Source organism: Mytilus trossulus, chromosome 9 (genome assembly GCF_036588685.1).
Source record: "Mytilus trossulus isolate FHL-02 chromosome 9, PNRI_Mtr1.1.1.hap1, whole genome shotgun sequence".
NCBI lineage: Eukaryota > Metazoa > Mollusca > Bivalvia > Mytilida > Mytilidae > Mytilus > Mytilus trossulus.
The window spans coordinates 47,187,484-47,214,960 of record NC_086381.1 but is presented as its reverse complement, the minus strand read 5'-3'; the positions used below and the strand labels follow the sequence as shown (position 1 = coordinate 47,214,960).

Genomic DNA, 27,477 nt, shown 5'->3' with positions numbered 1-27,477 from the left:
TTTATAAAACTTCCCACACTTGCTTGACTAATCAGGTCATTTTACCTGAGGACAATGCATACACAACAATTTTGACATAGATGTTACATTTCCACATGTTATTAAGGTATTTCACACAGGTAAGACATAACAATATTTTTTATATTTATGTGCATTTTTTATATAAGAAAATAATAATGAACAGCGATAGATCGCCATTTCGCCAAGTTTTCTCTTGTTCTTTTGGTACAAATCGATAAAATAAACAACGCGTTCGATGATTAACGTTATATTTGTTTCTGGATGACCACGCACTAAATTCCTATGTTACGTACGCGTTACATTATAGCATTTTTCATCTTGTTTATATTCCTCTTAGCGCCCCACGATTTATTATGATAATTACTATAGATCATGGCAAATATTAATTTGTCTTCCGGTTTCGTAGTATCGAAAACAATATTGACTAAGGGAAACATTTGTCCTTTACCGTTAATTGATCTGTAAGTATTCATGTATTGGTATATATGTATAAAATGTCACAACGTATATGTGTGTAGATACTTTTAAATCATGTTGGTAAACTTAAAAGATATTTTTGGTATATATAAATATATATTATCATCATTATTCCTACTTTCTGTTTACTGGTAATACGACTTCTAAACTTATACATGATGGATATAATTATATTATGATACATGTGTATATATTTTATATATTGTATTTATGTACACTTCTCGGTACATTTACGTTAATTAAGAGCCTGTACGAAGTATAAACTATACGGATTATCGAGTCAGATTGATCAGCTAGTTAATTGTATCTTCAAATTTGGATACAATCTGTTGTACCAGGAATGAGGGTCTGGGAAAGGGGGTCCTTCATTTCTTTTTTTTTTTATATAAATTAAAATTATTTATAGACTGAGTTTTGTCTATTCATCATAGACTTTGTCTTTTTTTTGTGTGTGTATTTTTCAAGTTAAATGTCAACAGCCCATTATTCTGTATTCTTTAAATTTTAACACCCCATTATTATGTGTTCTTGCTTTTATCTGTTTTCACCCATTATTATGTGTTCTTTTTTTTTTTTAATATTTTTCTCTATTATGGCCTTTTTTTCATTATTATTCTTGATTTTGAATACTTCATCCACTCCCCCATGAATGGACTTCGATAACATTAATTTAGAGGACGTTTTATGTCAGTTACCCCGACCGTGCAAGGGCTGTCGATGTCAATGAGGTTTCAAACTTTTTCAAAGGCCTGGTGGTTTTCCTTTCCTTTTTTTAGTTTTCTATAAACGAGAGCAAACATTTCAGTATTCCCGCTTTATGAAACTCATTAATGAATTAAGGAATGTGCGAGACAGTAGACGAACGACGCAAAACACCTTTCGACATTTATTTTATTAAATACCAGAGAGCTTGAATAATCGACTTAAAAGATACGTTATTCATTTTACACAAATCCTTAACATTATATTGCTTTCTTCAGCGAAATACACTTCAGTAAAAGATATTAAAAAATTCACATATTTTGATCGAATTTCACAGGTCAAAATACTGTCTTCAACAGTAAGACAAAGCTTAGTGTCTACATGGTATGTCAATCTAGTCGGTCTAGATAAGATATGGAAAAGGTGCATGCCGATTGTCTCTTGAATTTATTCACGCTAACGATTTTTTTCAATCTTTACTAGAATTTACTACATCACAAATTCTCGGTTATAATTTGAGAGTGTGTAAACCGATTTTCACACCTGCGAACATGCAGTTTAAAAAAAAGCTCTGACTGCAATTTTGTCAAACTTTCTGTATTAATCCCCAACAATGAACAAAGTGACGTTTTTTAATATAACTGAATTAGAGCTATAATTATATGTACATGTATGTACTCGGTTTCATCTCAGTCCGGACTGTGACCCCTGAGTGAAACATATAAGAGGTTCTAGATGGTGTAATTTATCTGTATTCTTTAGTATTTTGCCTTTTATTCTCTTTTAGTTTTTTTTACACACCATTTATTTTGTTTGGTCCATTTTTTTCTTTCAGTGCTTTGACCAATTGCTCTGTATTCCGTCAACCCCTTCCACACCGTCATATAAAAGGTTAATTGACCAGAGCCGTTGAAGTGGACGGTTATCTGTAAAAGTCAGTATCACTCCTTCAACAAATTTTCACAGAATTTATATTATATCTTTATTATTAACTAGACAAATAATAATTTTGAAAGTTCGATAACAGAGTGACAATAAACATTTTTTGGAAAGTATAGTTTAATAATTGACACATGACATACAAGTTAACTTTCTCGTATACATTCAGTGAAGTGTCTTACAAGGACTTCAATAAAAAAGATTTCGTTTAGTATGACATGAATATGAACATTATGAGTTTGAATGTCCCTCTGGTATCTATCGCCTTTCTAAAATTTTGAGCACAATAAACATGAGCAACACCGTGTAGAACGCCACATGCGGGGTGTCGACTATGTTTGACACGGGTGGCACTTTCGAAGCATAGAAAAACGACCAAAATAAGTTCAAGTATCAAAATTTCTTTTTTTAGAATTCCTAGTACCATATAATGTATTGCACGGAAGGAACTGAAACACAATCTATTTCCTGCAAGCAGAAGCAGTCGATTTCAGTGTTCTGTTCTCTCAAACACATGAAAATTGACCCGTGTCAAACATAGTCGACACCCCGCGTGTGGCGTTCTATGTTTATTGAAATAAGACAATTTTAACTTGACATTGATGTGGAAAATTACAGGTCATCGTATGACCTTTAACAATGAGCAAAATATTCACGTTAGAGTAATTTGTAGGCCATGGATAAAACAGCAGTGTTGATAGAAGGTGTCAAAGTTTAAGTACCAATCCCTTTAAGGTTTACTGTTGTGTATGTCAGACGCGTTTCGTTTTCAAACGACTATAAAAAAGAAGATGTGGTATGATTGCCAAGGAGACAACTGTCCATATGAGACCAAAATGACAAAGACATTAACAACTATAGTGTCACCGTACGGCCTTCAACAATGAGCAAAGCCCATACAGCATAGTCAGCTATGAAAGGCCCCAATATGACAATGTAGAGCAATTCAAACGAGAAAACTAACGGTCTTATTTATATAAAAGAATAGCCAATCAGGCTCAATACAAATAAAGTGTACAATTGAATAGTATTGAGGATCCAAAATACCTGAAGGTATTGAAAAATATAATCTTTTTATTGGTTACAAAATCCGTAGCATTTCGAACAATACGAAGTTTTGAAAATAGTGAATATATAAATATGTTAAACTATAATTTAATTCCTGTCAATACCGAATACTTGTAAAGCGGGAATCATTTTTGAGCCATAACAACAACTTGCAGTTCTACTGTTAATTTCTTAAATACTAGCATCCAAATTTCTTCAGTAAAATTTGTGGCTTTAAATGCATTAACATTCATTAAACATAGCAAAAACAGTGCTTTGTATATTGCATTTACGTAGCAAAAACAGTACTTTGTATATATGGGGGTTCGTTACCATTGTTTGAAAACTGCAAGGGTTTCCCTTGTGCTATTCATGGCACGGACTATGCTTTTGCGACATTGAATTATATTTTTTGCCGAAAAACTATATGTGATACATTGAATTGGCAGCTGTCTATGCATGTAACACTGCAATAAGATGATTCTGACTAATTGTATTCTTGTCATAAAATTGAGAATGGAAATGGAAATTGTGTCAAAGAGAGAAGACCCGACGGAGGAGCAGAATACTGCAAAAGGCCAACAATGGGTCCCCAATTAAACTGATTGAAAGATCATGTCTTCATCATATAATAATCAAGCATAAAATATATGCGAAAAACATAATTAACCCGTATCACACCAATAACTGTCTTTAGAATAATTATGTTTATTTCTGATGCAAAGACCCTATATATGAGTGAATCACTATTAATACCAAAATATGCCATCGTTATTGACCTGTAAACAGTAACGTAGCTATATCCCATCTGAATGAGTCTGTTCAAAGGTTTGGGTAGCGTAAGAGGTGAATGCCGACCTTTTTGTGCTTTGTTAAAAATACTACCATAAAAGATTGGATGTGAAATCGTGACCTGAGAGATGTCTGCATGTTGATTTATATTCAAGAATGATGTCCTTGTACCTATTTAAGTACCGTTGTTATGCCTATCTTGGACTAAGGGGACGACCATTTGATATTCGGGGTGTAGGGGGGGGGGGAGGATTTGTTTTGATCGGTTATTTATTTTTGGAAACTGATGATCAAGGCTTAGTTATTTATTTTCAAAATCCTCCTGCCAGCCCCCCCCCCCCCCCCCCCCCCCCCAGAATATCAAATGGTCGTCCCCTAAAAGGCTTCAATACATGTTTTTATTCCTATTCTTTCTATCCCATTTCTTTTTATTGAACTTAAATACAACAACATATAATAGAAAACGTCAATCTGATTAAAATATAGATCTCCAATTTCGTTATACTACGTTACTACATATGAGTATAACGTAATCAGAGATCAATATTTTAATTAGATTATAGAAAACGTATTAGTAGTATTGTTTACCTAAATCTTCAAGTATACATTCTCAGTACAGTAATCGGCTGTTTATTTACAACCCCTCTGGATGCTCTCATTAACATGATTAATCAATGTTTCGTCATTGATCGAGATGTGCAATATACATTTTTTAAGCCTATGAATTTAGCAATGAATCAAAATTGAACGTGGATGGTTTTAGGATATTTCTGCAATATTCTAGTAGCTACCCTGGCATTTGGGAATATTATGATTAAGGCGGATTAAGTTTTGTAGATGAAATCGGTAGGAAACAGTTTTTTGTTTATTTCGATTTTCATGCATATGGTGATCTTAGAAAAGCCTTTTGAAATTTTTTAGAATTCAAGCTTACATCACACTCATAATATGAAAATAAGACGATGTGGTATGATTGTCAATGAGACAACTGTCTGCAAGAGACAAAATGACACAGAAATTAACATGATACGTCACAATACTGCCTTCAACACTGTGCAAAACCCATTGCGCATATATAGTCAGCTGTAACTTGAAAAAGCCCCAAACGACAAATGTAAAGAAATTCAAACAACGAGAAAGCTACTGTACTATTTGGCCGATAGGTCTGGGACGCTGGAAACATTGCAGGATCGCATGTACAGATTCATGGTTAATTTCCAGGCGGTGTTACTGTATATATATATTACAAATCCTGATGTTAGGTGTTGCGACGGAGATCGTCTGTCGTTATGTTGTCACACGATAGGGGAGGATGTTAACAGATCGTGTGTACAATTGTTACATATATATGTAACATGTATATTGCATCATGATATTAATGAATGTACAAAATAACATCATCTGTCAGATTGACTTGTTGTAGTTAAGAGTTCGCGAAGAGTTCGATTTGGCATCTATTCACTGAATGAAATAAACATCTTTAACACCTTGCAATTAATTCCAAGAGGCGCCATATGGAACTATTCCCATGAGCTTTCTCCATCACATTACATTCAAATAGTTTAGTTTAAACATATTTATTTATAGTGGATTGGGAAACAAGTTTTGCAACTTATATTAATCCCTTTCCACTTTGCGGGTGCGAGTGCTGCCTTGTAGCGGCATTAGCCTGCTCTTTTTCGAAATCTACAAGGGTGTCTTTAACGTGCAAGAGATATGGCTCTCTCTTAACACGGGTCAGCCATTTATCGTCCCCGTCCGACGGACTATCGTCGTTTCCTCAAGACCATACTCGCAAATGGTGTCAAGGGAGATCTCGTTTCAAATATTTAAACGAGATACACTAATTATAAACAACACTCTTTTATTGAATTGAAAGTCCACTTAACCCACAAATTGTTTATTTCCTTGAAAGAAGTAAAGCAAAACACTCGAGTTAAAAACCCATTGAACGTTCATGTCAGTTCATTTCCGTTAAGACAGAATATTTATTACGTAAACGAATTTTTATGCGTTATTTCGATTAGTTTTACTTCTGCGTTTATTAAGGTGCAGTATTTTATATATTTCAGTGTTCCAAAGACGATAAGTTTTAGTTCTGCGTTTATTAAGGTGCATTATTTTATATATTTCGGTATTTCAAAGACTATTAGTTTAAGCTCTGTGATTATTCAGGTGCAGTATTTTATATATTTCAGTGTTTTAAAGACGATAAATTTTAGTTTTAAAAATGTTTTTCGCTGCGAGTTGGTGTTTGGGAAGATGGATATGGATTTTACCTATAGTAACAAATGTGTGGATTTGGATTTCATTTGCAACAACGTAAGTATAAACTATATACAAGGGAGGAGGGGTTAAACATACAATTTGGGTACTGGGGTGCAGCTTGTTTAAAAAAAAAAACCATCTCATTCATTTATTGAAGATTTGTGAAAATATCCATCAAGTAATGTTCGAGGCCAAAATATTTTAAAATCCAAAGCTTATTAAAAGGATGAAGAGATATAAACCAAAATAGACAAAAAAAAGTATAGCCAAAGCCGGGCAAGCAATCAGAGCTTTGCATGAGGGAGATAATTCCTTAATTATAACCCATTTAAATATTTTCAGTTATAAAATCTTAGACATCTTTTTAAATAAATAAAAAAGCAAAAGTCGTGTCAATAAAAATCTCAGCAGACGAAGAAAGGACCATCATAGAAATTCTATATATACTCATCAGACAGTTGTACGTAAAGAGTGGTGCATCGTATATACAGACTCATACTATAATTTAAATTGAAAATGTATGACCCATTCCTGTATACCTCAGTCTGTGAATTTTCACCCATGGATATTTTTGACATCGTCTGCGTATACTTTCATATGAGAAAGATGCCCCCTTTTTCGTTAGTTAATGCATTACAATGTAGCTTAACTCATCCACATTTTAAATTCATTCGACCGCTATAAAGAATTCAATATTGTAAAACCACGTGGAAAATGTAAAATTTGTTTATAAATAAAGACAATGTCATGTATGTAACGAGATAATCAAATTAAAAGAACCAAAGGAAATTAACTATATATTATTGCAAAAAAGAAAAAAAATATGAGTGAAAATTTGAGTCTTCAAAATTTAAAGAAGACGGATAAACGGGATTCAGTTATTTTATTACAAAAAAGTCGGAAAGTCCCCCTTTAAACTACGAGATTACATATGTTATAATATTATAACGTATGAAAAAAAAAATATATATGACGCAGAAAATTGTGAAGTTTTATTTTCAAAACTGTCTTTTTTTAATCATGAAGCAGTAGTAGATACTTGATTTTGTTTTAATTTTTGTATTTATCGTTATTACTTCACTATATACCATGCAATATTTTGTCAAGTTTACATATGATTAATGGAACATCCACGAATGAATATAGTTTTATGATCTAATACGTATACTAAATGCAGACGTGATTGTAATTAATTTCAATTTATTGTTTCCGTTTTATTTTAAGTATGTCTGTACTTATAAAGACGAGTCTATTGTTATCAGGTTATATACGCCTCACAAAACTTGTATATCTTTTCAAATTTCCTTATGCTCTTCGAAAATATTTAAATACATTTACTATTTATCAATAATTTATATTTGCGATTTGAATATATATAATTAGACGAGTTGTATATACATTATGTACACAGCCATGTATCACCATCATTGATGGCGATCCGATGGATACATCTGTTGTAGGGTTGTCACTGACTCAGACGTACTTGTGAATATAATTATTTTCTGTGACTGTATCTTACATTAATTTGTAGGATCCTTTACTATAGATAATTTAACTGATCTGTAACATTAACATCTTCATGCCTTATATATCATGTACTGTAGTACGCCGCTAGATTAAAACTGACGTGGAAAGGTAACACATGCCCACCGAAAGCTCTTTTTTTAGAGCCCAGGTGTTCGTGTGGTCTAGCGGGACGGCTGCAGTGCAGGCGATTTGGTGTCACGATATCACAGTAGCATGGGTTCGAATCCCGGCGAGGGAAGAACCAAAAATTTGCGAAAGCAAATTTACAGATCTAACATTGTTGGGTTGATGTTTAGACGAGTTGTATATATATATAATGTTGTTTGTGCTGTTTTTAGACCCTTCTTCAACGAAATTTGTTTGACATGCACACGTATAAAAATTGCGGTTTTTATCCAACGCAGTCATAGGTTTGAACGTAGTTTTCAATTTAGACTCGTTTATATATATATATATATATATAGTCAATATATATTTTTTTCACAGATATGGGCTAGCTGTTGCACAGAATCACACATTTCCAGATTTTCCATATATTAGGTATGAATAAGACACGACTCTGGTTAGTAGTCAGCACTTCTGTGTTGGTATAATTATCATTGATATGGGCATAATGAAAATTTGCTGTTTGTAAAACTTTGAATTTTTCGAAATTCGAAAGATTTTCTAACACGGTAATAGATTACTTTCGTATTATTTGGAAAAATATTTTTGGAATTAATGTCCTCTATGCTTTTCACATTCTTACATCATTGCTTCTTATAACTTGCTCAATTCGAGCGTCACTAAGGAGTCTTTTTCACACTCGTCTGGTGTACACAATTTTTAAGCCTGGTATCTATGATGAGTTTATCACTCGGCCACTAGTAAGAAAATATGTTGTTCCGAAATATTATGTTATTTTACATCTCCTACAGATCATAACGCTAAAGGTGAGTGAGGTAAACATATATGGTCACTCTTGGTCTTCTTCCGACCGGCAGAAAAAATCTTGCCAAAATGGGACGTCCATTTGATTGTGTGGAATGTAAAAAATCGCAGCCACGTCCGATCAGAATGGGGACCTTATATTGACTTCCTCGTATATTAAAGAGTGCCCTCTAAGAGAGTACACACTCAGAACCTTCGCAATAACTCTTCGGGATTCGTATGTGGTTTGTTGCAAGCAAAATTTCTATTCTTATCCAATAAGCATGCGCTAACTGGAATGGTAGGGTAAAATATTTGACCAACAAAATGGGATTTTTATGATGGATAACGTATATGATATGAACACATGCATCGGTAAATAGTCAACTTAAACAATTGAATCGTGATTGATCCTTCGTAAACTAAATAAAACTGACAATTAATTAGACAATTAGAAAAAACATTCAAATAGCCATAGGTCAAGATGAGTGAACACAAAATGGATGCCTCCTTTGATGTAAACATTGAGTCTCAATCTCAGTCCGACATTACATTGACTAGCTCACAGCCGAGTCCATCAATCTCTTCCATAATAACTGGCAGCAATAAACGTGGTAATCCTGATAGCCCAGACTCCCTACCAGCCACACAAAAACAGTCAACTCGTCAAATCCGCAGACGTCATAGTAACTCAATTGGGGATCTGCGAGGAGTAGGCGAAAGAAAAACTCCAACACTTAGGAAAACAGTTGCCGATAAAGTACTTGATGCTCTTAATAGCCCAGAAGTTCTTAACGTTATGATACCTTTATTGTCACAAAAGATCAGTGATACCCTTACACCAATAATTGAACAAGAGGCCAAAAGATTCGTTGATATACAGATACAACCACTACTAAAACAAATAAAGGAACAAGAAACTGTAATACAAACTCACAAGCAACACATCCTTAAACAGTTCATACAAATATCAAACCTTGAACAGGCTACCTCAAACCATATAACAACAATCAAAGAACAAGGCAAAGACCTTGACTGTCTGAGTGATGAAATTGCTGACCTCAAAATTAGAGTAGAATCACAGGAACAATATTCTAGAAGAACGAGTCTTCGTTTTCATAACATTCCAGTTCCTACTGACAACCAAGGAAAGACCTTACACCCTGTCAATACAGATGAGATAGTATTGGATATAATTAGGAACAAGCTAAAAATAAACATAGACCTGCATGACATAGGAAGGTCTCATGTTATAGGCAAGGCAAGAAAAGGCAGGTCCCAAGTTATAGTCAGGTTCATATCATATAGAATGAAACATTTGGTGTACAGCAATAAAAGGGAACTAAAGGGTGACACAAATGGTATTTTCATAACTGAAAACCTATCACAATATAGAACAGAACTAGTAAAAAGCCTGGCCGATATGAAAACTAAAAACGAAATCAGTGCTTACTGGACTGCCGACGGTCGAATATTCGCTAAAAAATCTGAAAACAGCAGAAAGCTGATTATACAGAATTGGCAGGACGTTGGTGATCTTAGACCTCCATATAAAAGGCCTGCTGCTTATGGCAATCACCCTGACAATCATGCTGACAATCAGCCAGACAGTGCAAACCAGCAATCAGAAGATCATGAGTGATTAGAGACAGTTACAAAAACTGATTTATTCAAGCTTTAAAATTTGATATCTTATCAACAAAAGTTTTAAAAAAAGTTTACTAATACTTTATAACCTAGACACTGTTTGTTTGTTATATGTGGGCTTTTTGTGTGTGTGTGTTTTTTTGTTTTTTTTTATGTTTGATTTAATTATTTTCATGTTTAGTTCATTTTGTTCTGTTTTGTTCTGTTTTCCTCCCTGTTATATATGCTCTAATAACGGTTAAATTAGTTACACTTTATAACCGTTTAGCTGATTTTCTTCTAGTTGTTCTGGTAGCCAAAATACAACCAAAGTCTGTAATTCAATAATAATAAAAAAATCCCAAAAATATGTTTCCACATCATGACAACTATAAAAACGGTCATCCCAAATTGGCTAAGTAGTAAAATGGTCTTACATATCGTAAGATCTTTTCAACAGTTGATAAAATTACCGTTTCTCAATCACTCAAAATAAAAACAAAAAGCAGTGTAAATTTGACATTCTATAGTGAACGTACACATGTTCGGTTCTTCTCTCGACAACATTGCTTATAATCATATCAGCTTAATTGTACATTTTTATAGCTTGTAATTAAATAAATCTATTAACGAAAAATGTCGATTTTGATCAAAAGAAGTTTTTAAAAATATAAAAGTCAAACAGACCGCCCTTGCCTAACCCAAACACGAACCAAAATATGATAGTAAGAAATAATCGAATGCATGTAAATGTACAAATATATTCTCCGTGTACATAGTTTTGTCTGTAAAAAATCTTATTGTTGTAATTAAACACTATTAAAGGAAAACCAGGAGATACTGATTAAATTCTTTACAAAATAGTATTGTGTGCACACACAATTGTACATAATATTTATGTTTGATTTATATATATACATATCATGTAAAACTGTATACTCAAGTTGCAAGTATAAAGTGTTTAATACTATTACCATATTGGTATTCGTCTTTTATAAACCAACAGTATGTTTGAACTTTACAGCTCATATAATTTGTCTTTTAAATATAGTGGCTAGATCACGGTTCACACTGATTTATAAAAATAGTAAAAGTTAAGCAAAATCCCATTTTTATCATCCAGTATGACTCCAGGTATCCTCCTAAAATCCGTTTGTTTTTCCATCACCATTATTTTTTATTTTTCTTGTTTTATATTTACTTTCTCTATTTTTTCTGATGATGATGATGTGTGCAAGTTACCATACGAAAAATGCCGTTGGCTGTCGTTAGACTTAATATCTGAACCCCCTAAACATTATGGGAGTCAGCATTGAGGATTACAGGACAGTCATTGGCTTATTTCATTGTACATGTAGCAAGAGGAAAAGTAGTACTTTTATAAATTATAACTATTATACTTATTTAGAAATACTAAAAATTAACTTACATTGCTCCTTTTATGTTCTTTCACTAGCATATCTACAGTCTATAAATCCAAAAATTGACATTATCTTTCTGTTGTTTGTGCTTCATTTTATTCTTATTGTCGGAAATATTGAACCAAACCCTGGTCCAGATGAAAATAACATATCGAGTACACCCTCTAGTGTCAGATTTAGTGAAATCGATAAATCCATATCAATATGTAATTTAAATATCCGTAGTATTAGAAACAAATTAGAATTCTTAAATAATTTCACTGACGAATTTGATGTCCTGGCTGTAACAGAAACACATTTAGATCCTAGTGTATCTGAAGATCAATTAAAATTAGATTCCTTCAATAACATTATACGGAAAGATCGAAACAACTTTGGTGGTGGATTAATGATTTATGTGAAAGATGATATCGGTATCGTCCGAAAAGGCGAACTAGAAAATCCATTTGATGAAACACTTTGGGTTGAAATACGAGCCAAAGGTCAAAACTTCCTTCTTTGTCACTCATATCGTCCACCGAATGCGGACACTGACTTCTGGGCACGATTAAATCATGCAATAGAAACTGCCTTTCAATTAAACGAAAATATAGTGATTACTGGTGATCTAAATTCTGATCTCTTTAATGTCAATAATAATAAACTTATTGAAACTATGGACTTGTTCAATCTAAGAAATGTAATTGATAAAGCAACAAGAGTTACTGATAAAAGTAGTACACTCTTAGACCCCATTATAATAAGTGACTGTATGTCATATTATCTATCAGATGTTTTAGATATTCCCTCAAATATTAGTGATCACAATGCAGCAGTAATATTTCTTGAGTGTCCGTCATCAATGTCACGTACTTTCAAAAGAGAAGTGTGGATATATGATAAGATGGATAAAGATACATTTTTGAAAATAATGAATGAAACAGATTGGCATGCCATTCTTCCCGATGACAAGGATGTTAATGAATTATGTGAAATATTTACTGTAACTTTTCTGAACATTGCAAGGGAGTGCATACCTACTAAACAAGTAACTATACGAAAAAACGACAAACCATGGTTCAATAGTGAGCTTAGGAGAGAATTACGCATAAGAGATCGATTACGAAAAAAGGCTTTTAAATCTAAAAAACAATCTGATATTTTGAAGTACAAGCGACAGAGAAATAGGGTCAATAATATGAAAAAAGTTGCTAAAGAAAAATTTGAAAGTAATTTAGACCACATCATTCTAAATAATGTATCGAATACAAAAACTTATTGGAAAATTATGAAAATGTTAATCAAATCTAACAATGGATCAAATAACATCCCCCCACTCCAAAATATTATAAATACCGAAAAAATAGACGAAATAGCATATAAAGATGAAGAAAAATGTGAGCTTTTGAACAAGTATTTTAATTTAATCTCCAAATTAAATGAAGAAAATATCAACTTACCACAATTTGAAACTAAATCTAACAATAAAATTTGTGACATACATGTCACTACTCAAGAAATTATAGATATGATTAATATTCTTGATCCAAATAAAGCCTCGGGACCAGATGTGATTAGCCACAGGATGCTCAAGATCTGTCCAGATAAAGTTGCAATACCTCTACAAATTATATTCAACAAGTCCCTAAGTCAATGTATATATCCAACCAGCTGGAAAATTGCAAATGTAATAGCTATTTTCAAAAAGGGGGACTCTTCTTTGCCATCTAATTACAGACCAATATCTTTAATTAGTTGCGTGGGGAAAGTTATGGAACGAGTTGTTTTTAAACATGTATATAATCATCTATTTAATAACAAACTAATTTATGAATACCAATCAGGTTTTTTGCCAAAACATTCAACAGTGCATCAACTAATTGAAATCTATGATTGTATCTTAAATGCACTAGAAACAAAAGAAATTTGCTGTTTTGTTTTTTGTGATTTTTCGAAGGCCTTTGACAAAGTTTGGCATATTGGCTTACTACATAAAATGAAAGCATATGGCATTGAGGGAAATCTTTTAAATTGGTTCACTAGCTACCTATACCAAAGAAAACAAAAGGTTATCATTAATGAATCATCCTCTACTTTTTGCAATGTTTCAGCTGGTGTACCCCAAGGATCCGTTCTTGGTCCTTTATTGTTTATCATATATATTAACGATATTGCTGAACAGTTAACTTCTTTATGCAGACTATTTGCAGATGACACTTCGTTCAGCTACTCGGGTCATGACGAGGAACTTATACAGTCAGTTGTTAGTCATGACCTAAGACAGCTGGATGAATGGTCAAGAAAGTGGCTTATGTCTTTCAATCCTGAAAAAACAGAAATTATGATGTTCTCAAATAATGAGATAAAAGACCCTAATTTTACTATGAACAACAAAAAAATACCAATTGTGCGATCTCATAAGCATCTAGGGGTTACATTTAGAAGTGACGCAAAATGGAACAACCATGTTGAAAACATATTAAATAGTGTTAAAAAACATCTGAATATATTGCGAAAACTAAAATATCAACTTAGCCGACAAAATTTGGAAAAATTATATCTAGTATTTATTAGACCAATTTTTGAATATGCAACTGAAGTATGGGACAATTGCGGAAAAGGTTATTCAATTAAATTAGAACAGCTACAACTTGAAGCTGCACGCATTGTAACAGGTTTGCCTGTTTACACACACTCTGAGACTGTCTTAAAAGAGGTTGGTTGGGAAACTTTAGAGGAACGAAGAAAGAGAAGAAAACTACAATTATTTTATAAAATTCAGAATAATAATGCCCCTGAGTATTTATGCAACCTTGTGCCCCCTAAAATTCAAAATACAACACAATATCCCTTGCGAAATGGACAAGATATCATTTTACCATTTTGCAGGCTGACACTGACTTCCCAATCCTTTTTCCCATCAGCAATTAAACTTTGGAATAATTTGAACATATCAGTTCGAAATGTAGACTCGTTATCAAAATTCAAACTAGAATTAAAAAACTACGAAATTCGAAATAAGAATCAATCTATTTTAAAACATTATTTATATGGTCCAAGAAAATTGAACATAATATTAACCCAGTTTAGATGTTCGGCATCGTTCTTGAATTGTGACTTGTTTAGAGCTAACATTATATCTGATCCAACATGTAAATGTGGTTTGGATATTGAGGACATGCACCATTTTTTCTTCGATTGTCCTTTCTATTTAAATGAAAGGGCTATTCTGTTTAATGGTCTCAGCTGGCTTCCCGAAGGCTGCGATTTGGACTTAACACTACTGGTTTTTGGAAAAGAAACTCTTTCCTATGATCAAAATGTGCAAATTCTTAAACAAGTATTCAATTTTATAAAGAGATCAAAACGATTCCTCGTAGTATAGTATCAACATAGGTAAAACGCACATCATCATCATTATCATCATCAACTTACAATCTCTGTTGTTCTTTCCTCATTCCCTTTACTTTTTTCAGTATAGATAAGTAATATGTATGTTGTTTATATTATATGATGCATGCTCATGTTCAATTTGTATTGTTATATATATTGTATTGTGGAGAAGACTTTATAAGTATGTTTTACTTGTGTCTGATCCTTTTTCGCTTTGAGCAAATAAAATATGTTTAAACTAAACAATATACCCTAATATTCCAGTGGCAGTTAAAATTTCTCCGATCTTTATCACGGACGACCTCCATTACATGACGATCCTTCTACATTTATTGTTAATTTGTTGTTGTCCTGAATAATTATGAAATATTTGCAACAAGACGTTGACGTAAAGCAACAAAAAAGCAATCAAATACACAGACTTTAATGTTTTCTGTACTAAAAATATCATCAGGGCACAAGTTGTTTCTTGTATTAAGTAAGATACCAACACACATACACACAGACACAAAAGCTAAAAAAAATTAACGCACAGAAATCCGATAAAGTCTGAAGAATCGGTAATCACCTGTTACTTATTAATTTGAAGGTAATTAATTACATGTCAGAGAAATAATGTAGAATATGAGGTAAGTTTTGTTTATCTTTTAACGCTGGTAAAATGAATGCATTGCACATGGATCAAAATCTTTAATAAAGCATAGCAAGTGAGCAATGAATACAACGAATGACCTAACCCTATTCAAAGTCCGTGTGTATAAATATTCTTATAATTTCGTTTTTCAGTTATACTGGTGTAGAAGAACCAGAGAGTGGTATATTTACGTTCTGTGTTGCTGTGTCAGCTATTATGTGTAAGTTTTGTTTATCAATTTTGAAGTGTTATTTTCTAATTGGGTCAAAACTAGAAATAATTTTAGATGAAGATTATATATAATTGACAAACTCTTCGACCCCGTTGATAATTAATGAAACTTTAACGAACGATGTTTTCATCTGCATACTTCTCTTCTAACGTTTGATTACATTCACTTAAGAATTAAATGCTCCTTTTTGTAAAATTTATTTTGGTGTAAAAGTGTTGACCGAAGTTCATTTTGTATGAAGCGCCGAATCGCTTCATTCTAAAAATGTGCGCAAGGTCAACGCTTTTACATCACTATAAATTTACAAAAAGAAGCAGTCAGTACTTTTAATTACATTTTCTGCTAGGATCATGAAAACACTATTTCTATCAAATTTTTATTTTATTTTCCTTTGCACTTAATTGTTGAAGCTCGTGTCTTCATAAATTATACATTTCATTATGAAATGAAGGTTGATTTCAGAATGACACGAGATTGCTGTTAGCCAATCAAAATAAGGTATTATAAAGAAACATACATGTGATTTTATTAATACAAACTAGTCAAAGTCTGAAATGGTTTATATCTGAACACAATTGTACTGATTGTTAGTCGACCAGTCTGAATTTGTCTAAAATGTACTTGATATTATTCGTCGAACTGTAGTCTGAATCAAACTTAACAGTCTAAAATTATACTCGACCTCCACTAAACCAGTAATACGTATGTGTCTGAACCATACTCGACCTAGTCTTAACCCTTCTCGGCCTCGTTTTAACTATGCTCGACCTAATATGAACCATACTCGATCTAGTCAGAACCATACTCGAACTAGTCTGAACCATACTCGACCAAGATTGTCCAACTTAGACCTATGTCTGTGTCTGTCTTTGTACTTCAACAACTTAGGAACTATTTTTATCATCAGCTATTTACTTTGGCAATAAATTTGAACAGCAATTCGATATCCAAAATGTTTTTTAAATGTTATTGTAATCCATTATGCCTGACAACATGATGTTCAGTTCAAATTCTTATTTTCAGTGGCAGCAAATGCTGAAATGAGATTCCTATTTATTAGAGAAAAGATGACAAGAAACCGAGCCAATTTTAGTAAACACTGGCAGAGATCAAATACTGCTGGACTTGTTCTAGCTTTATTGTCGTCGTTAGGTCTGTTATTGGTAGCATGCTTTCAGGTAAGCGTTAACATAATGTTTACCCTCGAAATAAAGATTGTAACGGAAATACACGCACAAAGTACAATGAAGTAATGTTTATCCTCTCCCTTATCTTACCTTAATTTTGGATTGTAGTAAAAGTTAATGTTGAAATAATTGTCTAAATGACTTCTTCGAAGAAAATATTTAAGGTTACTTAATATATTTAGTTGTTATTCTCAAGTACTCGATTCTTTATTGTAAGACGATAAAAACAATAGAATTTATGTGTTTTCTAAAATACAAGTGTAGCTGGTTTGCAAAATATAGTAATTTAATGCTGATTGTATTTCAACAAGTATTCTCTTGATAAAAGAAGATGTGCGTATTCAGTTTTAATATGATACATGTTTATTTTGTAGGTAGATACTATGAAGCCGCCCCATTATACAGGTGCTTTCCTTTGTTTTACATTGGCAGTGGCATACCTGTGGTTACAAACAGCTATCACATTCAAACTACAGAGAGCTAGATGGGAGTTTGTGTGGCAAATTATTAATTCTGTTGCCACTTGCATAATATTTTTGCTGTGTATCCTTTTTATCGTGACTGATTAACATCATAGATCTTTTTAAAAACACACCTTGCATATTTTTTATACGGAAAATTAAGGAGGTTGAACTAAAAACACTCACATGATCACATTTGCTGAGCAAATATCAGATAACTCTCAGCGATTTCAAGATGGTAACTACAAAAAATAAAATTGCCCGTGAGGTTCATTAATTCGCCTTATTCAAAATGTTATAGTTTTCTCATGTGTGTGTTGATCCGAATCTCTACATGATTTTAGTTCAAGAAATTCCACTCGCAAAAATGATTTTCGTCCGCATGACTCGTTTAACCCACAATATATAAAATATCAAAACTTTCGTTTTATATGCAGTAATACAATGCATGTCCTCTCTAAAACATTAAGGTGTTGTGACTTCGCACTTCTAATCGATAATTTCCTTAACTTTTGATTTAGTTTCTTTTTCAAAAACGTATTATAAAATGCAGCGGAAGGCACATCCAGAATACACAAAATGGGTACGTATTGTATATACTGGAGTGATCGAACATTTCTGAAAATTTGATCTTCCTATGTTTCAGCAGAAGTTTACTCAGAAACTCTAAATGTTCTAAGGGGACGACCATTTGATATTTATTCTGGGGGGGGGGGGGGGGGGGGGGGATGGAGGATTTGTTTTTGATCGGTTATTTATTTTTGTAAACTAAGAGGACAGATTATTTATTTTTTGCATTAATTTTTCATTTTCACAACTATATTTATGATATTAGAACAAATACAACTTTTAAATGATTTGTTTATTATAAATAATGCATGTATAGTCAAGTCATTATGTACCATTTAATCAGAATAAGTTATCATCCTCTGCAGAAATGACTCTTTTATATTCGCAACTGCATATACATGTATTGCGTACATACATAGTTTTATTGTTTGGTTGTAACTAGCCTCTTTTAAAAGTATTGGCAAACATGTTTCGCCGAGCGGTGCGAGAAAAATATTTTTTGAAGAGTTTTGGAGCCACTGAAGGCCCAAGAAGCGATAGAACAAATGATGCAAAATCATGCTTTCTGCCTGGGTGTTCCGAAGACCCTTTCTTAATCTGAAAATGCAAGTTTTGTTTTAATAATTTTTGACAATATTTGGGTCTCAAAGCAAAATGTATAAATTCAGTGTAAGACTTAAGTTTCTAGGGACAAAATCAGAAGACCAATGTGCATGATAAAGCAAAAATGGAATTCACATAGTTAAATCTGTGGCTGCTGTATTTCATGATCAAGTTCATAACAAAATTACTATATTACAAAAGGAATGCAACACCAACAGAATACAGAAGGGCAATCAATGAACAAAAGACAAATAAATAAGAAACATTGATCCCAAAAAATCAGGGCTACGTCTGTGGGAAAACAGAACTTGCTTCTTGCAAGGCACTCGCCTTGAACACAATTTGATATGGAGACAAGCGTTTGGTTTTGAAATTTCCTACATGAGGCATTTGCCTCAATGTAGTTACGGCCCTGTTAAAATAAAAGTGAGGTAAGGTTTCCTGAGACAATATACCTCAAGTTAAATGAAACCAATTTTCAGACATTTCAAGTATATTTAAATAATATTTATACTTTTATTATTAAAAAAACTGGGAAGTGTTTCCCGATTTTTTTTGGAGAAAAAAGATGAATTTATGAAGAATCTGGTGCCATCTCATACTTTCGATTAGACCTGATGAGTTATTTATTTTCAATACATTGCAAGTAAGGTAATTTATTCTCAAACTACCACAGAACAAACCATTTATTTTTGTGATTATCAAGGCTGAGTTATTTATTTTTAAAATCAAATGGTCGTCCCCTAATGAATTTAAAGATACATTATTTAAGTTAGTAAACAAACTGGTGGCAGACTTTTCTAATGTTATTCTATGAGTATATTTCAATGTACAAATGTCACCAGAAATTAAAAGATTTAGAACACCACTTCAATTGATGAATATGATTTGTATTTGATGTATAGGTGTCATTTAGATTTTTCCTGAAATGAGTTATAGTTTACATGTTATTTATAGAATATGCATACAAGATCAAATCACGATTTTTTTTCTGGTTTGCCTGGTAACTTGTTGTTTGAGACTCGGTGATAAACTTCTTTCAATTATTTTCAGGACAAATTAAGAGGCGTGTTCTTGTTGTCAACAATAACAGAATGGCTACTAGCACTATCAATCATGGCCTTTGTCATAACCTTTGTGAGCTGTTTTAGAGAACTACGTGTAATAACAATAGACGTTCAGTTAAAAGAAGACCATAACAGGTACCGAGATCAGGAGAATGGACAGGTAATTTTCCCACAATGCATTATTTGATTGTTTTGTTATGGCATGCTATCAAACTTGCCGTACTTCAGTCTGAAGAATAGAATCAGAAGTGTTTTCAATGTATGTAATGCATTTAATTCATTTTTACTGCAGGCACATTCATAAGACTCAACATTGGTATAAAGTTAAATAACAAAAATACTGAACTCCAAGGAGAATTCAAAAAGAAAGTCCCTTTTCAAATATGGATAAATGTGTACAACCATGTTTGTGATTGCATACCTTAAATTCGAATTAACATAAGAGGCATTGTTAAGATATAGCATATGGGAACGAAGTTATAACAACAACAAAAAAGTGGTAAAGGATCATTAATGAGACAAAGGGACGATGTTGTAAACAAGTATTTTTACTTAAGTTGCACTGTTGGTTTATAAATTGAATAGAACAACATACAATATTCATATTACATTTTTTTTAAGAGAAAAGTAAAATAAAAAAAAACGAACACCGAGGAAATTCAAAACGAAAGTCTCTAATCAAATGTCAAAATTATAAGCTCAAACACATCAAACAAATGTGGATGGCAACTTGTATATTCCTGACTTTGTACAGGCATTTTCTTATACAATGTATGTAGAAAATGTTGGTTTAAACCTGGTTTTATCGATAGCCTTACTGGATTGATTTATAGATAGGTAAACCTCTCACTTGTATGAATGACAGTACCAGACAACTCCATTATATTGAAAAACAATGTGATAACAAAACAAACAAACATAATAGGTAAAAATGTCAAAAATAGAGGTACAGCAGACAACAGTGTGTTATAATCTTGATCACTATAAAATTACGCCAGAAACCTATGACTAAAAGAAAGATATAGAGAAAAAAGTAAAATCACACAACTACTGAACTTCGAGCAAAATCAAAATGGAAATTTATAGTGAATGGCCAAAAAAGAGATTCTCTTTTGTTTTCTTTACCTTCTGATTCAAGTATTTTGCAAATGTAATGACTTTTCGGTCGGAGTATTCGTGCGATTTCCTTTCATTAATGTTGACTTTGTTTGTATGTTTTGATGTTAGTTGCATTGTGATTGCAAACGATCCCACGAAAAATGCAGAGTTATACATTTATCTACGTACGTTAGATAATATTTGTTTTCCATAAGAGTTCAATTTCATTGGTACAACATGTGCACTTTATGCTGAAAGTTAATAAATCGACAGCAAAGTTTTGATTTTGTTAGAAATCCTACTGAAAATAGTTATTGTATGACATTTTTGACTGAGTTTGTTGTTTTTCCCCAAAAAAAGTTCTTTAACAAGCATGAAATACATCGGGGAATATTCTGGTTAGAAAATATAAAATATATAAATATAGTTGCATGGTTGGTTAGTTTTAGTAATATTGTAAATTTTGCATAACAACGTTAATTTCTTTAATCATTTTCGAAACGAGTACAGGAACTGCATTATTTATATTTTTAGTTTTACTGATGTTCTGCATTTTTGTGCAACAAAATTATTCATTTGCATTTTTTTGCGCATTGCTATTAGTTTATATGTTCGAAATTGATATAGAATAAATGAACTGATATATTTAAATTCCTTAATCCTTTGCATTATTGGGCAAGACGACAACATTATTTTCCAAACAATTTAAAACTAAGACAAGAACTACATTTATTTGTTTGTAAACTTGTATACATTTGCGGATCAAACTTTCATAAATTGGTGGTTTTTTTTAAACAATTTGAGTCAAATGATTTACAAAATAGCTACTTTAATGTATTTGGGTATACTCTGGTGCAAATTAACTACAGATGATTTCATTTAACATCTAACTAAATTTATTTGTTTATTTATGTTTATTCATCCTCTACTAAATAATTAACATTACTTTGTATGAAGGTACAATGCATGTCAGTTGTTTAGATGCATCATTCGTTTAATTTCAGCTACAAGAAGCATTAACGGACCCTTCGACCGCTTAGCATGAGGTAAAACTGTTTTATCAGATCTGCATGTACGCTTACTTTTACTTTCATTACTTGAGCGCAATACTTTCTGATTGTCAATAACCTTTTTGTGATCGTTACATAAACCCTTTGCACATCATAAACATGTCTCATACTAGTAATTCCATTTGTGTAGACTTTTAATGGAAATATATATAATATTGCATGAGGGATGATATATGCATGTAATAGAATAGTTGCATAACTAATGCAGTTCACATTTCGTACACTTGCCTTTAATGGATCATTTTCAGTTTATTTGATCTTTGGTTGATAGTTGTCTCATTTGCAACCACACCTCATCTCCTTATTGTTATATTATGCCCATATTTTTTTTATCGTAATGACTGGCATGTTGCTTATAATTAAGATATATTAAAATAAAGCAAAACAAACAGAAACCAAAAAAACAACAAATGTTGTTTTTATGTGTCCTTGAACGCTGATCAATGACCAGAATAGTATAACCATAGAGGAGCCTTGAAACGTTTCCAAAACAAAAATTGCAAACAGTGACTAATACCTAGTAAGAAAATCAACATTATTTAAAACAGACTATAACAAAGTTTAACACTGGATATGCTTTACATGTAAAATTAATCAAAATGTCAAGCCTCTTTAGCCCACAATTCATAACTGAGACAATTTTTAAAGCGCATGGCGGTTTACAAAATTTTCTTGGTTTTAATCATTCGGACTTTCCCTTGGCTTAACATGATAAGAGTTGCTAATCAAACCCTTTATTTCTCCAAATGATTGTAAACATACTTTTATTTTTTCGTCCTGTAAGGTTTGTTCAAGTCCTCTGTACTTTTGTTATTCATGACTTATCAAGCAGCTATTATACTTTTTCTTCTCGCCAATTTCATATGACAAATGTAATATCATATTTCCCTGATAAAAATCTATCTTGTAAATATTGTGGTTTTCCTACGAAAAATTGTACACACACCTAACTCTATTTTCCACATGTTTTTATTTTTTGTAAATTCTCTTCTAAAAGCCCCTTGTAGTTAAAATCTTGCTTCATGTATATTAACCACCACCTTTGAATAACTTAAGTTGCTTCATACTCATGTAAATATAAATATAATCTTCTTTTTTCTACTAAGAATATCGTATTGCACTGCTGTGAAATTGAACTGTTTGTGTTCAATTGCCAAATTGCCAAAGTTTTAGGAGGTATGCATCGTCAGAGCAGAATGTTTAGAATAAAAGTCATAAATTATGCGAGGAAAAAGATGTTTTAACCATGACAATCTGTGACTCATATATTACATTACACATAGAAAATAACTTTTAAATTATTATATATAATTATGCTCAATCCCAAACATTTTATTTCACAAACAGGATGGTAAAAGTAATCTATGTACTTGTTATTAATGATATCATATTGTTTCCTTTCAGGTTGTATGATTGATTTCAGCAATTAGTTATCATGACAAAAGAAGTATGATTCTGATGATGATAAAGACTATAAGACTATTTGCAAAAGTGTTTTTGTGATCCAGTGAGTGATATGTTTCACATAGAAATTGACACATGGTTTGCTAGCAATGTATATTAAGCCTTATATGCAATTGTTTTTTTTTAATTTATTTTACAACATAACATTTTAGTTATTAGTCTTTTTATGACGTGAATTTTTTTCCAACTTTTGAAATATTTTTGTATTTATATTTGTTCTTTAAATTAACCATGTGGTGTGTTTCTATTTTTATATGTTAAGTATATACAATGTAATTTTCATAATGTCTTTATATGGTGCCAGTTATAAATTTTTAATTATATTGTAATACAATTGATTAGTAACTATACGATGGTTAAATGAATTCAAAGAAACATGATTTCTGCCCAAAACGTTTTTGATAATTTAACTTAGGTCCAACGTACATTGCATTTACACTTTAACCTGGAGTAAGATTATTATTTTTAACAGTGTTTACAAGGGTTATTTTAGGAATACTGTTAGTTTGGTATATGAGTTAATGTTACAGTTGTCAACATGTTTATCTAATGTACTTGAAAACATGTGTATGACAGACACTCAACGGATGCAATTTAATTTTCATTACTATACTGGTGTCCGTAGAAACATGACATATATTGTTTTAAAAACTGTTGTAAAGAATTGACTTTCAGTAGTAAACTCGACAAAATTGTTATAGAGGGATACCAAACCAATGATCTTTAAATTAAGTACATCTTGTTTAAATCTTAGAATATCCTAATGCACTATTGTGAAATTGAATTGTTTGTGTTCTATTGCCAAATTGATAGATTTTGAGGAGGTAGGCAAAGTCAGAACAGACTGTTATTAATAATAATATTCATAAATTATGCAAGGAGAAAGATTTTAACTATGGCAAAACATTAGGTTTTGCTGTATTCTAGTAGTTGATTTATATTGGTTATTTTTTATATAAGGATGAATGCGCTTTATATTCAAGTAACTTACAATGTCAGCATTTTCAAACTAGTTGCATTTACTAGACCTTCAATAACAGATTGTGTTCTTGTTTCATTTGTTTGTTATTGAGCTACAAATATACAAATACAGTTATTCTATATTTATATAAAACAAACTGATATAATAACTCACGTTTGAATCTCTTGTTGGATATATTATTTTATATCTCACTTGAACAGCTGTTTATCACGGGTATTGTATACAATATATAAAATATAATCTTCAGATTTTATTGCAAAACGATGTTTTGTCGTTTCTGGTCATATAATTAACCAATTATTCATAAACGTATTATATATAAAGCTATTAAATGTTTATGTCATAATGTTATCCTTCATTACCAAAGTTTGTAATTAATGGTATTCGCTGCTCTTGTGTTTTTTACATTTGTACTTTTTAATCGGAATCCTCTGGTTTTATACATGAACATGTAGCTATATGGTTTTATCCGTGTAGTGCCATGGTTTTATCCAAGTAGTGCCATTAAAACGTTTGCCCGCTCTCTGCTTCCTTTCTCTTTCATAATTTTGATACATGAAGTTTCACAGCATATTTCTTCAAATCTTCTAAGATCCTTGTTAACTTTTCTTATTTTTATAGAAAAAAGGTACCAATGATAATCTTATAGAAAAATCTATAGATATTAATATCCCACCAAATTTTTAGTTGGTTATGCGCCCGTCTGGCGCAGATACAAAATATCAATCCTGTTATATTTGTTGGGTTTATTTATAATATGTATCAAAAACAAGGACAAAGACCTTTGTTTTTTCCTGTATTTTCATCTCTTTTATTTATATACTATCAATTAATAAGTCTTTTAAAAGGTTGTTATTTTGAAACAGACAAGCGATAATCCTTAAGTAACATTAACCGATAAGAAAGACAACTCTGAGTTGTTTTCGTATGAGTGTTTTTGTTATGTCCTGTGTCTACTTTATGTATGTCATAATGTAGATCTGAGGAAACTGATGGATTTTGATAAGTGCATTTTTATGTATATAGCTGCCTTATGCTACCACCCTAGATGTGTGTTTTTCTCAGTGAATGGTGAAAAAGGTGCTATTGTTATTATCTAGCTGGCTAATATATTATTTACACATGCAAGTAAAAATATACCGAATCTGTGGCAGGTATTTCTTGATAATTTTGAACGTTCTTTTAAAAATGCATTTAAATATAGGAACAATGCACGCAAACAATGTTTTATTATTATGAACATAGCTAATTGTCATATAACTTTTTTTCATTTCATAAACATTTTTATGGCTTTACATTGAATGGTCACAAGAACAACAATACAGTTATGAAATTTGGTAAAAATGACCACAACAAAAATAATGGAAAAGGTTTTCTAAGTTTCCATTTATATTGCAGTTTTATGTTGATTGCGCATTTTGACCCATTTATAAATATACTTTTGACACGTCCATGGAAATGCTAGAGCTTGAACTATTAGACTCACCTTACTTTCATTTTTATACGCCCGTCAAAATTTTGACGGGACGTATTATGGTATACAAATGTCCGGTGTCCGTCCGTCCGTCTGTCCGTCTGTCCGGCGTAAACATGTCGCACCGTAACTTGAGAACGACTTATCCAAATTTTATGAAACTTAACATAGTTGTTTCTTATGATGGTCATATGATTTGTATACTTTTTGGTGAAAACAAGATTAACACTTTTTGAGTTACGGCACTTTGTAACTAAAACAGGGGTGTGTTTTTTTCACATGTCGCACCGTATCTCAAAAACGATTCTTGATTATGGCTTAAAACTTCAAACACTTCTTAGTTATATTAATCTTAATATCTGTATACTTTTTCGTGATGATTCAAAATTTTATTTTTGAGTTATTGAGTATTTTGTAAAAAAGGGGAGGGTTTTTTTACATGTCGCACCATATCTCAAAAACGATTTATGATTATTGCTTAAAACTTTACACATGTCTTTGTTATATTAATCTAAAGATCTGTATACTTTTTGTTGATGATTCAAAATTTCATTTTTTAGTTATTGAGTATTTTGTAAAAAAGGGGGAGGTTTTTTTTACATGTTGTACCGTATCTCAAAAACAATTTATGACTATTGCTTAAAACTTTACACACTTCTTTGTTATATTAATCTAAAGATCTGTATACTTTTTGGTGATGACTTAAAACTTTATTTTGGAATTATTGAGTATTTTGTTAAACAGGGGAGGTTTTTTTTTACATGTCACGCTGTATCTCAAAAATAATTTATGATTATCCCATAAAACTTTACACACTTCTTTGTTATATTAATCTAAAGATCTGTATACTTTTTGGTTTTGATTCAAAATTTTATTTTAGTGATATTTAGTTTTTTGTAAAAAAAAAACAGGGTTGGGGGTTTCACATGTCCCGCCGTGTCTCAAAAACAATATATGGTTATTGCTTAAAACTTTCTCAGAAACTATTTATGATTATTGCATAAAACTTCCACACAAGACGTCGGGCGTATCATGCGCTCATGGCGCAGCTGTTTATTAGAGAACGCTACAAGACTAGTCCTTAGTCACGCGCAACCGTTTATCTCTAACTTTAAATAAGATCTAACAACGAAAATCGGAAACGAATAAAATTATGTATGAACGAAAAAATATCATAAAAAAGGATGATCAGTACTTAGTTTAAACATATTTTATTTGCCTAGATATGCACAAGGGATGAGACACAATCAAACTTATATAGTCTTCTCTCAGATCAGTACTTTACTAGGTTATAAATAAAAACTTGTGTGCGTAATAATTTGATTATTTTTAGAAAGGTTATTTTTTGGTTCATGAAATACTTTGTGAATGAAATTGTGCAGATTGTAAAATGTGATATTTAAAGCATGTAACTGTTGATACATGTGGTTTCCTATGTTTACATGGTTTAATTGTTTGTATATTAAATTTGTGTACAAATTCTTACAGGCTACTTTTATTCATCATGTTTATAAGCTGGCTGTATGAGGAGTAT

General features: G+C 31.8%; 1 protein-coding gene across 6 annotated transcripts; it reads left to right on the top strand.

Annotated features, from left to right (window-relative positions):
- On the top strand, positions 1 to 27,425 carry LOC134683029 (DNA damage-regulated autophagy modulator protein 1-like). Of its 6 annotated transcripts, none has more exons than XM_063542037.1 (10): positions 1 to 119; positions 6,177 to 6,300; positions 8,260 to 8,313; positions 15,888 to 15,955; positions 16,991 to 17,145; positions 17,529 to 17,697; positions 18,137 to 18,198; positions 19,842 to 20,015; positions 21,958 to 21,999; positions 23,428 to 27,425. In XM_063542037.1, the coding sequence occupies exons 2-9, from the start codon at positions 6,209 to 6,211 to the stop codon at positions 21,991 to 21,993; spliced, it is 810 nt and encodes a 269-aa protein (XP_063398107.1). In that variant the 5' UTR covers positions 1 to 119; positions 6,177 to 6,208; the 3' UTR covers positions 21,994 to 21,999; positions 23,428 to 27,425. The 6 variants fall into 6 exon arrangements, with proteins under 6 accessions (XP_063398107.1, XP_063398112.1, XP_063398106.1 ...); XM_063542036.1 differs by lacking the exon at positions 1 to 119 and adding an exon at positions 346 to 482; XM_063542040.1 differs by lacking the exon at positions 1 to 119 and adding an exon at positions 2,056 to 2,134.
- The last annotated feature ends 52 nt before the right edge of the window (positions 27,426 to 27,477 follow it).

Bases quoted from the DNA above. Each gene is read 5' to 3' on its own strand.
- LOC134683029 (XM_063542037.1), top strand. From the start codon at position 6,209: ATGTTTTTCGCTGCGAGTTGGTGTTTGGGAAGATGGATATGGATTTTA. The intron at 15,956-16,990 runs GTAAGTTTTGTT...TCTTATTTTCAG, and splicing joins TGCTGTGTCAGCTATTATGT to TGGCAGCAAATGCTGAAATG. The intron at 20,016-21,957 runs GTAATTTTCCCA...GTTTAATTTCAG, and splicing joins GAGATCAGGAGAATGGACAG to CTACAAGAAGCATTAACGGA.